The following is a 14717-nucleotide window of genomic DNA, read 5'->3' on the forward strand; positions in this document are numbered from 1 at the left end:
TACGGTACGTCACTCAAAGGCCTGCCCCTCTAGGATCAACCAATCACGTGCAGGGAGGGGCGTGACTCTTGGCTGCCAGGCAACCCCCAAAGGACTACCTTACCAACCCAGCCTGTTTCCCTGAAAAGTGAAAGCGCTATGTTAGAAACGGCTAGTTTAGATGATTATGAAGGCTTATCACGGGTGACTGTAGTTGAACATAGTACACAAAATAACAGAGAAACAGAAAAGTGCACAAAATAACAGAGAAACAGATGAGTGTACAAAATAACAGAGAAACAGAAGAGTACACAAAGAAACAGGGAAACTTAAGAGTACACAATGTGCTTCTGAGGCTGTAGGAGATCAGATATGTCTATCCCTTGCTTCAGGGGAAAGGACCAAATTACCAATCCAGCTAAATAGATATTAATTTTCAGCACCAACGTGACACTGACACAGGGTAGGGTATATGTTGCACCTCAATGGTTGACAGACAAGATAGCTGCGATTTGTACATAGCAACAGATGGGTTATAGACAACTGCTCATTTACAAAGTCACCCCACCTGTATATACCTGATCAAATTGCCAGTGCTTGTAGCTATAATGTTTAACATGCATTCCAGGCGGATCTGGAGGTCTATATATAGCGATTCAATGCTATATAGTTCCACGACATTCACTCAATGCTGTTACCTGAAACATTTACGTAACATGAAGTTGCATAATTCGGCATAATTAATTTTGCTGAAAATAATAAGAAAAGTAATTCTCTCATTCTTTATTTTCAATAATATTTCGCTATTGACCAAAGATGTCACTTTTAAAGTTTAACCCTGTTATCCAAATTATAGACTGAAAGTAAATTAGTAATTAAAAAAAAGAATTATGTAAATCATTAGAAGTTCTTTAACATCCTCATGCCATTAGTATGAATGCCAGTTAACTACATTTTGTGTGTTTTCTTGTTTTTCTGCTATAAAAAAAATTCAACCCTGTTACTCATTTAAGGGTAATGTGAAGCAAAAGAATCAAATGAGAAATTGTTGTATGAGATGGGTTACCACCTGTTTTTGAATAATTAAATTCATGTTTCTTAAAGTCTACACTGAAAAAAATAATTTTAATTCCAAAGGACAAAGGCTATAAATCAAGCCATAATCTAAGAGAAGTGTTCCTATCACTCACATATCAGCTAGGTGCTAATTGTAGTGTCCAAGTGCTGTCTGTGACAGTAAGTGTCATTCTTTATTTACTGTGGATGTATATATGCACTTTGTGCATGTGGCTCAAAGGCAGGGAGAGTGAAATTTCTATTTATGCAGACACTTGATGTAACTTGGGTAAACATGCTGAAGTAGCCAGTGTCAGAGAATGCGAAGTGTTTATGTAGACACAGGTACATAGTTATAAGTCTGATGAACCCCCCCCCCCCCACATATGCACTTCCTGAGCTTGTGTTTTATACTTTCATAAGTAGCATAGTGATGAAGCATATTTACAAATAATACATTTTCTACAACCCTTCAGAAACAATTTAACTTTTCATTGTGTAATTTAAAAAAATACTGAATTTAGAATATGATTTGGGATTAAGGGATGATGACTACTACTGCTCTTAACAAAAGGCCATAGTCTATATCTAAATAAATACAAAATTTGTTTCAAATATTGTCCATGGGATTTAAATATTCTTTAACATAAGGGATAGTGGTCAGCTCATCTGTTAACTTCTATAAAAAAAAATAATAAAAAAATAAAAAAGAGCAAGAGCTTCTTTTCTCATTCACCATTTTTAAGTGATGTTCAATTTAATTTTTATGAGAATTAGAGGGGACAGCAAAATTTCCAAAATACACTGCAGCCACACAACATATTTGGGTTGCGTTACAGTAGAGAATTGGCTCAGATAGTGAGCAATCTACGAGATGATTGCATAGTCGGATCAAACCTGAACCAGCTATCTCCATGTCCACATCTTTAATAATATAAAATTTACAAATACAGACAGAAATTTGATGGATAAAATCTTGTATGATCTTTTCGTTTCCTTAAAAAAAACAAAAACATTAACAACATTACTTTGGTATGAGAAATGCATAAAACGAGTCAATGTCATTCATATACTACTGTTTAATTTTGAAACTTTGACATTCAGAACTTAAGGCAACATAAAATTACCATCGAACAAAATCTGTGACAAGCCATATTCTCCAGGACGTATTGGTTTGCACTTCTGTGGAACTTAAAAAGCAATAATTTACCACAATACTGTTGGAGGAAGAAAGCATTCAAAACATTTAAAAAATCAAAACATGAAATAGCCATATGAACAAGCAGCAGAGTTTAATAACACATTCAAGCTGGGCATGTGTACACACAGACAGGAAAGGTCAACTTTGCATGCATCGCTTTAAAGAATCTCTCCTGAGCAAACTCACATATGATTTGTATAGGTAGGTGACAGCATGTTCTTTAAGATGGCACTGGCCAGAAAGTGGACATCAGGGTCGGTCATTAACTGGGAAGCTGCGGTAGCGAACATACACTGGTCGTGGTTACATACATCCTGCTACTGAATACAGCAATCATTCTCTGGATGGAGTGCCGCCTAGTGGTGGAGTTTTAAGAAACCTGTGATAGAAGAGACCCTTTTATGCTGACCTGGAACCAGTGGGTGAATTGTGTGATTACAGACCAGAGCAGGCCAGTGAAAGTGGAAGCTGGATTTAGGTCAGCAGATAAGAGTGACTTTTATGGAAAGGCGTCTCTCACAGGACTGGTTCTTCTACTCTTGTTGTGGTTGTTGCTGATGGTCTGAGAAAGACAAAACTGAGTTAGTAGTTAGAGTTATTTCTGCAGTCAACAGAGCATGATTTGTGAACATGCTCCAAATACTCTTGTAATAATTACACTGACAATGAAGATCCTATATTATATTTTATGTCAAGCATAAACCAATGGACTTATCTGTAGTAGGTATAAACTAGGGTTAAATTGTGATTCTGAGTTTTAGTATTTAGAGATGTATAGTCAAGGAGCCATTTCTTTAACAAATTAGATGTACAGTTGAAGAAAAGGTTTGTGAGCTCTATTGAATTACTCGTCTTTCCACATAAATGTAATTGATGAATAAGAGTAGGCAGATACATTCTGCCCAGCGTAAGAACACAAAAACACTACTTGTGAGTCTTTTATTAACTGCTTATTACTCCTCCTGCACCTGCCTTTAATAAAATGACCTGAGATCAGCCTTTTAATAAGCCTCCAAAACATGATGTGGTATTTGGTGCAACACTTGTTTAATATCTTGCCTTAGTCTGCAGCAGTAGTAGTGAATAAACTGTAATAAAATATAAGAAGCCAAAGTGACAGTGACTGGGATTAACTACATACCCATCTGTATGGGCTGACTCTTGATTTTCTTGCAGCTGATGCTCCCCCTCTTCTTCCATCCTAAATGCACACAGGCATTATGGGTAAATGTGTTTGTAGCATTCTGTGCAGTTCAAACCCACCTCCAAATACATTTCATTCAATCTACAGTGCCCTCCACTAATATTGGCACATTTTGATGTTTTGTTAAAAAAAAATTAATTTTTTTTTTTTTAATCACAAAAATATTCTGCTCTCATGGATATCAAATAATTGCTAAAACACAGGTTTATCCAAAAAAAAATAAAATAAAATAAAATCTTTGTTAAATATAAGTGTGCAACTGGGCACCTCTATGAATTCATATGAGAAAAATATATTTGAAGTATATTGCCATTGATATTTTACATTTTTCTAGTACACCTGGGTGACCAGGAACAGGAAATTGTTCAACCATGATTTCCTGTTTCATAGAGGTATAAATATGAGGGAACACATAGGCCAAATTCCCTTAGTCATTCATAACAACAGGTAAGACCAAGGAATATAGCAGTGATGTGCGGCAAAAGGTTGTTGAGCGTTAAAAAAAAAAAAAAAAAGCTTCATTGTGTTGTGTTTGCAATTGCTTGATATCCAAGAGAGCAGTGTATTTTTGTGAAATTTAACAAAATATCAAAAGGTTAAACAATAAAGACAATTTTTCACAGCCTTCTTTGCTCATATTTACCAAGGGTGCCAATATTAGTGGAGGGCACTGTATCTCAGGATGATTACCGTTCTTTTCGTGCTTTGATCCTTTCTTCATCATACCTGCAACACAGGAAAAGCAAAATAACTGACTTTAGAAAGACATCTTAAATCATACACTTCAATACATTAGTGTGATTAAAGGAAATATCCACCATGAATGATTTACATATTAGTCTTTATCAATATTAATTAACATGTAATCTTCAATGGTGTCCAGGACTGAATTGATTTGGTCTATTTTTACTTGGTTAATGGTTTCGTACATTACCCACAATGCTATTCAACTACCTTCTGAAGTGGTGCAGTGGGATTTATGCTGAATTCAAGGCAAAGTTGAAACTTGTAATTCTCCACTTACAACCTGTAAAAACTATTTAAAATCAACCCCTCACCATCAATGTCTGCTATTTCAATAGTCAACTTGAGGTCTTCTCTACTACCAGTTCTTTCACCATTTACAGAGTAACATCAAATCAACATGGCTATGCACGCTGTGAACAGTTTGTTAATATACAGGCATAGTTCTTGGTTAAATTTGGTATCTCAGTGGTTTAGACCTTGGACTACTGATCAGAAGGTCGTAAGTTTAAATCCCAGCACTACCAAGCTTCCACTGCTGGGCCCTTGAGCAAGGCCCTTAATCCTCAACTGCTCAGTTGTACAAATGAGATAAATGTAAGCCGCTCTGGATAAGGGTGTCTGCCAAATGCCATAAATGTAAATCTGTAACACTGAGCACAATAATCACCACAAGTGCAGCATTAGCCCTAGCATCATCTCTACATAAAGTGATTGATGCAGCAGTCCTTTAGTTTGTCCAGCTCTCTCACCTCCTCATCTGTACACTCTAGTGCACACTCAAGTTTCAACATGAACACCTGGATATTCTGGATTTATAATTTATGTGACACTGAACATCAGTGGAAAATGGTAAGTAAGAAAAGAAGGCCTTCTGTTTTTAGGAGCTAACAGTGGAACCTGTCCATTTGTGTTTGAAATAATTGTAAATGTTCTCCTATTAAACACAATTGTAACTGCATTAGCAATAACAATAACTCTGTGACATCACAGCAGCACACAACCACCAACTTCTCATGGAAATCAAAAATATATAGCACCAACATGCTAGCCATGTTAGTTCAGAGGATTTAACGATCATTGTGTGAGAACACTTACTGTATGACACACTCGGGGATGTGGATGTGCTCCATGGGGATGATCTGTTCCAGTTCCTCTAAGCTGTGCACGTAGCGGATTTTGTTCATAAACTTCACGCTGCACAAAGACAGACTAAACACTTGACATAGTTCAAAGCATACACAATACACTTGTTAGCTACCTTAATCTCATAGCTTGAATATAAAAATTCAAAAGTGAATGTCAGACACCAAATATGTTTTGGCATATATTTTAGGTAAATCGAACATTGCGTAAATGACATTTTTGGTCAAATTATTGTTTAACAATAGATTTGCTTTTACATTTTTTTCATTAAAAATTTCACTACCTTTCTCCTGTAATTATTTGTATTATTACTATTACTAGTTATTCAATTATAACTGTCTATATATCTGGTGTAAAAGAACTGTGTCAACCCTGATTGTATTACTATTACCATAGTCAGTTAAGAATGAAGATGACGATGACAGCTCCTACCTGATGAAGGGTCTGGAGATGGCCAGGACTGTGCGTATGAACCAGGATGGATGTGCAATGATCAAAGACTTGAGGTTCTTCCTCAGTCTATTAAAAAAATGTTAATGCTTTAAAACATGATCTCCGTAGAATTACAATGTTGTCTAAAATCAAGTGCTGCACAATTAAACCATGCAGTTAACATTTTCTTTCTGACCACTTCATTGATTGCAATTTTTAGGAGAAGGAGGAGGGGAAAAAAGGAAGGAAGAAAGAAAAAAGTTCTTTGTATAGTTTCTAAAGTGGTTCTGCTTGTAGCTGTATCTGAAAAGACCACCCAGTGTTGTAGGGTTTTATACAGAATCATTAAAGGGTTCCTTATTAGAGGGACAAACTGAAGATAATATGTAGGTCCTAGACAAAACCATGTGTGTTCGTTAGCTTAATTATCCATCCATCCATCTATTCATCCATCTTTCCAATATGTATACAAAAGAATATATTCATAATGTGCAGGGTGAAAAGTCTTTCTATTTATTTAAAACAACAAAAAGTTAGATGAACCAGTTTTGCTCCTAATTTGCATGAATATCTTTTTCATGAATGATTATAATATGATTAAATATCAAGCAGAGTAATTGTGATGATCATATTAACCATTATCTCACAGCCTGAAAATGTCAGAATGTACAAGCAGCTGTAAGTGTCTTTACCTTCTGTCAATCATCTGATAGCACTTTTTCAGCCAGCTGATACCAGGCATCTTGCTGCGTGGCGTTCCTCCATTCATATAGATTATCATGTAGTCCTCTGCCACCAACATCTCCAGACTGCTCACTACATACCTACACTCAAATGTAAATAGGAATTTGTTGGGGGTATTAGCTTACTTGATGAAAGGAAGAGTGACAGTGAAATCTCATCTCCACATCCACACTCAATCCCAGAGACCCCTTGCAATGTAATACATCTTATCAAGTAATTATTAAGGTGTGGAAAAATATGGGGTGGCATGTTGCAGGCTGCCAAAAAGCACAAGTACTCATACCACCCCAATAACACTTTCCAATAACAGCATGTCCCAAATGACTCCTATACCTCAGAAACTGGCTAATGATACAATTTTTTACTTAAAATGAACAGTATATGACACTTATGTCCACAACTCAAGTTAGTTCCTGTTATCACTTACGTTATAGCAGCTATAAACAGTGATTAAATCACTTTCCTGTCTTTTTCTCTCACTTGCGGTAATATATCTTGTTGTACTGTTAATAATTAAAAAGTGCAGCTTGTTAAGAAAATGCTGCAAAATGCAACATCAGAAGACATCCCCATGGTGGCATGGTCTGCAGGGGCAGTTCCATCTAGGGCCACTAGGGGGGGCACCCTGTCTGTCTGTGCAGAACTACTTCTTCTGTTGTCTCCCTCATTTCCTGTTTTACCATGTTCACCTGCTTGTTGTTTTTCTTGATTAGTTATCCTATTTAAGTTCCTATTTTTCGCTGGAGCATTGTGTTCAGATTAAGTTTGTTTCCCGCCTTGTTTTCTAGTTCCTTGCGTCTGTGTTCTGTTCTCTTAGCAAATGAAGTTCTGCATTTGCATCCACCTCCAAGGATTCCACCATGACACATGGCAGAAAACTGACTGGTTGTTACAAAGTGTTGAACCTGGACTCTCCCCAAAAGATTCAACATCTCTTTACAGAAAACATAACCGTATCAACAATATCATTTTCTTATTATTTTTATATATTTTTTAAATTTTATTTATTATGTGGACCACACTACTATTTTAGATCCTAAAATATATCCTGGTAGACACATAGACCTCACTATTTCTACATACATAAAATGTCATAAGTGGCTACTCACAGAAAGAGGTTTTCCATGATATAATGGTAATCTGGACAGCTGCTGTCAGGCAAATAGCAAGCTGAAAACACAATGATGGCATTCAGGCCTTCACCATAGTAACCTTTGGAACCAGAGCAGAAGAAAGGAAAGCAGTGACATGGTGGTAAATGACAGTATAAGCATTAGACAAGAGAAGAAGATTCACACATGAGGGCTCACCTCCATGAGATATGACACGCACGTATGGCCGAATGAGCTGCATGTCAATACGGTGCTCCTGCTCGCCAATGATGACAGTCCTCCACAAACGACCATTTCCAACATCCCCCTCATCTTCAGCCCCTTCTACAGGCCCCGAGTTGGCTGAGGCCACTGGCGTGTCATCTGCACACAAAGAATATAAAAATAATTTATTTATAAATGTATTTATTTATTCATTCATTCATCTGTTGATACCAGGAACAAGCTCAGAGAGAAACAGAGAGCACCAAAACCTCACCTTCCCATTCCATGTCATTGCCGTTGGCTGGGAACTCCAGGGAGTCTGTCTCATCAGGAGTTTCAATGTCATCAACATTAATGTCCAGATCATCGGGTGTATCCAGGAAATCGTCAGAAAGCAGGGACCCTTCACTTTGATCCAAGGACAGGTTAATATCTGGGGCTACAAGGGTGCGGCGTTTGCGGTGACCCAAACCTCCACCAGCTCCACTTATGTGAAGTGAGTTGGGAGGAGCTGGACAACAAAAAGTGCAGAGAAAGATGGAAGGGTTAAATATTCATGAAGGAGTCAATAAAGCTCTGGGCTTCATATTCACATGCTTGATGAATCAGGCATACATACAGTGCACTTACATGTTCTCTCCTCACCAAGTGTGCAGGAAGAATCCATATCTCCCTCCTCTGGAAGCAGCCTTTCAAACACACAGACAACCCAAACCCAGTTAGATCTCTGCAGTCTTCAACATCGCATTTATAGATAGACTAAAGAGGCTAAAAAAGGAGAGATTGATGAATAACTTATCAAATTATCTCATCTTTGCTCTGAATGGGTCTTGTGTTTAATGAAGCAGAGACAGTGATATGATAATGAGCAGCCTGAAAGTGAGAGAGAGAGAGAGAGAGAGAGAGAGAGAGAGAGAGAGAGAGAGAGAGAGAGAGAAAGCGCCTTATCATGCTCTGAAGGGTTCACTGGTGTGCAGCCTGCAGCTGCTTAACTTGCACGGGGTGCAACATCCCCCAACTCACTCTCTCTCTCTCTCTCTCTCTCTCTCTCACACACACACACTATTCAGAGAATATATAGGGAGAGGACAGAGAGAGATCAGGATGCACAAAACAAGCCAGTATGATCGTATGATCCCAATCGTTTAATAGCACACACACACACACACACACACACACACACACACACACACACACACATACATACATACATACATATATATGACAGCTTTTCTCAATGTCATTGTAATTGTAATCTTGTAATCATGGTCACTGCATCAAAACATTATTTAAAAAAAAAATCAGCATTTAGCTGATAAACATTCCTGATATCAAACACACAACTTCAGCTTGATTTAAGTGCAGGCCATAAGCAGTAGCCAAATATAGAAAATCAAAGCTGCTCCATCACTTACCTTTATATCAGGGAAATGAAGATTTTGCTGATTCCTTTTCAAACCACACTTCACTACTTTCTCATATCACAAAATATCATCTTTTCAATTGTTGTTAATGTTTAGAGCATCATTTCTAGCCAGTGATGCTGAAACTGTGTTTGTGTGTATTTCTCTATGCGTGCCCTGCCTCCATTTTCCTGGTGATGCTGTGTTGTTGGCTCTGTCCTGCGTCACATGACGTGGCTCATTACCATTTAAGGAGAAAGCTGCACCTGCTCCCTCTCTTCACACACAGAGGCACCATGTGATGATACACAGAAATCACACTGCTGCTGACCTAGGATCAGAGATTCACTGCCCATGCTCATGTTAATGCCAAGTCAGTGAGGGGGAAATTCCAGCACCAATATGTCTCCATAGATATTTCACCTTCATAAACCAATGATTTCATTCTTTGACTAGTCATGAAATAGAAGAAATCTGATACACACTTTAAATAAAATAATCCAGTATTGTTCTTAGGACTATATATAAAATTAAATGCACCATTTTCTATCAACAAAATGGTATTGATTCATGTTAATATCATAAAAATCATTCAAATCCATTCCACACTAAAGCTGTAATGGTATTTTAGTATGAATACCATAACAAGGAATTAAGCAATATTTCTACTCTTAGAGTACCGCTGAAGTAATATTATGTAATGTATTTATCTATATGAATTGTTTTAAATGTTTTAAAATGTTTTAAATGTCATAAAGGAACTAGCTTTATTACCTTTCATAAATGATCTACAATTTTGTGTACTATTGCACATTTTATACTATTTAGAATCACCTTCATATCCTAATATTGCTAAGTAAGGTACAAAACACAATGGGGTGTGCTGTTATAGTAAACCAATCAACAATGTGGTAGTGTGATGCATACAGACACTAAGCAGAGGTACTGTTACCATGCTGAAGTAGATTATTACCTATAACATGACATCTCAAAATGTTTTATTTGACAACTATTAACAATTTTAATTTATTAAAGAACAACATGTCATAATGTACGTTCATGTGAAAAAATAAGTACACCCCATGGAAATTGTGGGCTTTTTTTTTTTTAGCATATTTGGACAAGCAAACATTTTATCCTCTTTGAAACCGTGCCTATTAATAAAGTTCATAAACTCTATCAAATGACACATAAAATTGACATTTAGTAGTTTTTACAATTTAAATGAACAAAAAACAGATCAGTCACATGGAAAAAGTAAGTACACCCCTACATTTATCACACCTTCAAATCCATAAAATTAGAATCAGGTGGTGAAGATAGGGTGCCAGTGATTAGAACCTGCTTAGGGAGTTCAGGTGGAACCTGTCTTATTTAAACCTCTCATATCTAGTGCTTGGTGTTCCCTTTGCTATTGAGGTGTGTGGTTTCATCATACCAAGATCTAAAGAGTGTTGTAAGGCTTCAGAAAAAAAGGTTGTGGATGGCTGTGTCTGGCAAGGGATTCAAAAAGATCTCCAAATGATTTGAAATAGATCTTTCCGCTGTAAGGAAAATCATCTACAAGTTGTGCAGATTTCAAAAGACCAATTTGTCCAGGACTGGCCGTCTCCACAAATTCAGCCCAAGAGCAGACCGTCTGGTGTAAAAAGAAGTCTCCAAGAACCCCAAAATTTCATCACAGGATCTGCTAGTAAGTCTTGCAACTGTTGGTGTCAAAGTGCATGCTTCTACAATCAGAAAGAGATTGCACAGATTTGACCTGCATGGGAGGCGTACCAGGAAAAAGCCGTTGCAAGACTACAGTGACACTGAGCATATAGGCAACAACCAGGTCTTTTGCAATAATGTGCTCTGGAGAGACATGTTTGGTGCCGACTAAAGACAATTTTCAAGAGAAGCACCTCATACCATCTGTGAAGCACGGTGGTGGAAACGTTATGGTTTAGGGTTGCTCTGCTGCATCAGGGACTGGACAGTTTGCATTCACTGATTCAACTATGAATTCTGCATCATATGAGAGAGTGTTTAAAGATAATGTGCTGCCATCTGCCAAAAGTTGAACTATAAAGTGGACCTTTCAACAGGATAATGATTCTAACCACACTAGCAAATCCACCAAGGAATGGCTCAAAAAGAAGAAATGGAGGGTTATGTAATGGCTTAGTCAAAGTGCGAATTTGAATCCCATTGAAATGTTGTGGGTGGATTTGAAACGGGCAATACATGCAAGAAAACCCTCAAACATCTTGCAACTGAAAGAATATTGCATGGAAGAGTGCTCAAAAATTCCAGCAAGCCTGGTCTATTGATATTTCTAAGCTAATTTTCCTTTTGGCTTTGTTCAAGTATATCAACTTTATTAATAGGCACTGTTTCAAATGTGATCAAATGTTTGCTTGTTCAAATGTCTCAAAAAAAGCCAACAATTTCCATGTTGTGTACTTATTCTTTCACATTTTTTCACATTTATTCACTCTTTCTCAGACAACAGGGTGCCAATAATCTGAACGGCAAAGAACTTTAAAGAAAAAAAAGGGGGGGGGGTATGTAATTGTATAACTACAAATAATTGTATAACTACAAATAAAATTTGTAATACAGACTATCTCTGAAATGTTCCCAAAAATATAGTTTTTTAATTAATTACATAATCACTTAATGACCACTTACTAATCATGTGATCACTTAATGAAATTGTTTGAAACAAATAAATGAATGATTAAGCATGTATTTCAATACAAGTTTTCTGAATAAGATTTCAAGACGTCAGTTATGACTTGTAAAACTGAAGAAGCACACAAGTTCTCTTAAAGGTACATTGTTGTGCAGTTTTCTAAGACTAATCGATTCTTGAAGAACTTATTACAGTTCTTCTGGCTCTGCAGGTAAAATCACAAGCAGAGTCAATGATGTTTTTGTCCGAAGCATGGTTTATTACATAATATGGTCCATTACCTAAGAAATTTTCTGTGTAATGTTCAGTTTTTCAGAAAAAATAATGCTTTAAAATTAATGCAAACACATTATTGCAAAAGACATAAAATACAGTAAGTACCCAAGACAAATAGGTGTCATCTTATTTGGAGTACTGGAAGGCACTTTCTCTGTTTTCCCAAATGATCATATAAATTTTGGCACTTCCTCTTTTCAAAGCCTAGAAGGTGCACAACTACAAGAAATGTCCACATACAATGATTTCCCAGTCCTGCACCTGTAGTCTCCCAAATATCTCTCATTGTTTGTTTTATTCATTTAAAATATTCATGCTTGGTTTTCTTCATGAAGGGTGCCAAAATGTACAGAGTTGCTTGTAATTAAAATCTATAGCCATTGGATCCACCATGAACCTGTCCAGGATAAAGTGGCTAGATCAGGGGTGTCCAATTTTATCCGGAAAGGGCAGCTGTGGGTGCAAGTTTTCATTCCAACCAAGCAGAAGCCAAGATCAACTGATTAAACAGGTGGAGTGAGGTGTGGCTCCTGCTTGATTGGAATGAAAACCTCTGGGCTAGATTAATTAATTAATTATTGAGTAATAATAATAAAAGGGTTAAATGATAAAAGTTGTCTGGTGACTTACTGACCAAACTTTATTCATTTTATGCTTGACATGTTTTAGCAAAGCAAATGGTACAAGGAATGGTATAAGCAAGTACATAAGTACATTTTGTAAATAAAGTAAATAAAGCTCATTTTTCTGTTAACCAAAGTGCTGTACAATGTGTTTTAAACAAACAAAAATATGACACCAGTTACTGCTCTCGACTGCAACGTATTTACATTTACATACAACATATACATATACATATACATACAAATCACACACACAAAATATGCACTAAACAATCCCCAAGTTCTGTGGAATAAAGGTATGATTTGAAATTTGATTTAAAAAATGGAAACAGCATGGTTGAGGTCTACTGGTAGACTGCTGACACATAAATTACACCTTTCTGTAAAGTTTTTTTTTAAATGAATAATCCAAACCAAGCACCTTACACATACACAACTCCCTGGAACGATTATTTTTCGTCATATTTTTATATATCTCTATGTTGTTTAATCTACGGTCAATTGGGAAAAGTCGTATTTGTACGAGTCAGTGAATCGGTTAATTTACGACCGAGTCTCGACTCACAAGTGTTTAATCTATGTTTGAAGCAGTGAATCATTTTATTCATAAACGAGTCCCTCGTCCAGGTTTTCTCACTCCCACAATAAAGTAACATTGTAGGGAACAAGACGGTTGTTGTTGTTGTTGTTGTTGTTGTTGTTTGCTAGATTAAAAAATGTATAACGTATAATATAGCTGGATGTTGGTTTTTATCTATGTTGTTCTGTATATTATTTGTAATAAATTTTAAACCAGTACAATACAAGCATATTATAAATAACATAATTCATCGTACCACTGAATTAATCATTGAATGAACTACTAGCAGTGTTTAATGGCTATGGTGAATGACGTCTCCATTATCCAATCGACAGACTGCTTGTTAGACCTAATAGCCAATCCTATCGCATAAGGTGGGATTTATCGGAAAACGGGTGGGAAATGTAGAAACTCGGAACTAAAATGGCTGCTAGTAATTATTATGGATATGCTTATGGAACCGTTGCACCGCAATACAGGTAATACGGGCGAGTTGCATTTTATTCTAGAGTAAGCGGTGAATTTATTGCACAGTTTTAAGAAGTCCGCGGCGTTTGCCAATAATTGCTTTAAATATACGGGCGTGGAGAGAAAGACCAGTTAGCAAAGTTATTTTGCTAAGCTAGCTAGCAAAACTAGCCCGGAAAGTCAGTTGGGTTAAGTAGCCCGCTACTAGCTGACCTCAGGGTTTTGTCATTATGTCTTCTCAATTTGTTTATACCATGAAGTTAATAATTAAACAAATGTGAAGAAGTTTCAGAAATTTGGGCAAACAATTGAATGTTAACATTAACATTCAACATATCTTTTAGTAAATGGCTGTTTAATGGGCAGGTGTTAAGGCACAGTTAAAGGGACCTCCAACCATTTGTTCTTCAGGATTTAAAATCTGTATTTAATAATTTATTTATTTTAATTTAAAGGTTAAGCAATAATGAGTCTAAATGTCAGTTCATTTTTACAGGTTGAGTGCATTTGTAAGGAATACCACAGGACAGACCGTGCTGTTACACGGAAATAATGCACACCTTTCAAGTTAAATGGGGGGGAAAAAGTGTGTCAGTAAGGTGCTGGGCCACAGTAAGCTGCTAGAACATCTTCAGTCAGTGTTCCTTCAGTGCATCGGTTAGATAGAGTGAGAGTGAGAGAGAGAGATGAACCGAGAGATGAACACTGTTCTTCCAAAATATATTCCACCAAATGTCTTGAAAGAGACGACTCCCATCAGGATAGAAATGTTTCATCATCAGTCAGAAGAACTTCTTATTGATTTGCAGTGACGCATCATCTCACCAGAACATCACATCTCTGTAGACCAGGGTCTGTAGTCTTTATA

The 14717-nt window shown here is 36.7% G+C and overlaps 2 protein-coding genes across 8 annotated transcripts in view; one reads left to right on the top strand and one right to left on the bottom strand.

Moving 5' to 3' along the window:
• Nucleotides 1-2096: 2096 nt before the first annotated feature.
• On the bottom strand, nt 2097-9457 carry atcaya (ATCAY kinesin light chain interacting caytaxin a). 2 transcript variants are annotated; one of them, XM_017477421.3, is made up of 11 exons: nt 9238-9457; nt 8453-8511; nt 8097-8333; nt 7817-7981; nt 7616-7718; nt 6455-6586; nt 5763-5849; nt 5283-5381; nt 4131-4166; nt 3378-3437; nt 2097-2798 (listed from the first exon to the last, which is right to left on the bottom strand). In XM_017477421.3, the coding sequence occupies exons 2-11, from the start codon at nt 8487-8489 to the stop codon at nt 2753-2755; spliced, it is 1002 nt and encodes a 333-aa protein (XP_017332910.1). In that variant the 5' UTR covers nt 8490-8511; nt 9238-9457; the 3' UTR covers nt 2097-2752. The 2 variants fall into 2 exon arrangements, 1 of the variants encoding a protein (XP_017332910.1); XR_001813708.3 differs by having other exon boundaries at nt 2779-2798; nt 4084-4166.
• A 4316-nt stretch (nt 9458-13773) lies between these two features.
• The window catches only part of zfr2 (zinc finger RNA binding protein 2), a 32601-nt gene continuing 31657 nt past the window's right edge, over nt 13774-14717 (top strand). For 5 of the 6 annotated variants that reach the window (XR_008397083.1, XR_008397082.1, XM_053683133.1 and 2 more), the window contains exon 1: nt 13805-13860. Coding sequence is in view for 4 of the 6 variants with exons in the window: in XM_053683133.1 (XP_053539108.1) it covers nt 13805-13860 (56 nt within the window). In the remaining 2 variants the exon portion in view is untranslated. Of the gene's footprint in view, nt 13861-14717 lie in introns of all 6 variants that reach the window. The other variant, XM_053683131.1, reaches the window with a different exon arrangement.

The sequence above is a fragment of the Ictalurus punctatus genome, chromosome 10 (genome assembly GCF_001660625.3).
Source record: "Ictalurus punctatus breed USDA103 chromosome 10, Coco_2.0, whole genome shotgun sequence".
Classification (NCBI taxonomy): domain Eukaryota; kingdom Metazoa; phylum Chordata; class Actinopteri; order Siluriformes; family Ictaluridae; genus Ictalurus; species Ictalurus punctatus.

Bases quoted from the DNA above. Each gene is read 5' to 3' on its own strand.
- atcaya (XM_017477421.3), bottom strand. From the start codon at position 8,489: ATGGATTCTTCCTGCACACTTGGTGAGGAGAGAACAT. The intron at 7,982-8,096 runs GTGAGGTTTTGG...CTTTGTGTGCAG, and splicing joins CAATGACATGGAATGGGAAG to ATGACACGCCAGTGGCCTCA. The intron at 6,587-7,615 runs GTGAGTAGCCAC...ATTTGAGTGTAG, and splicing joins ATCATGGAAAACCTCTTTCT to GTATGTAGTGAGCAGTCTGG.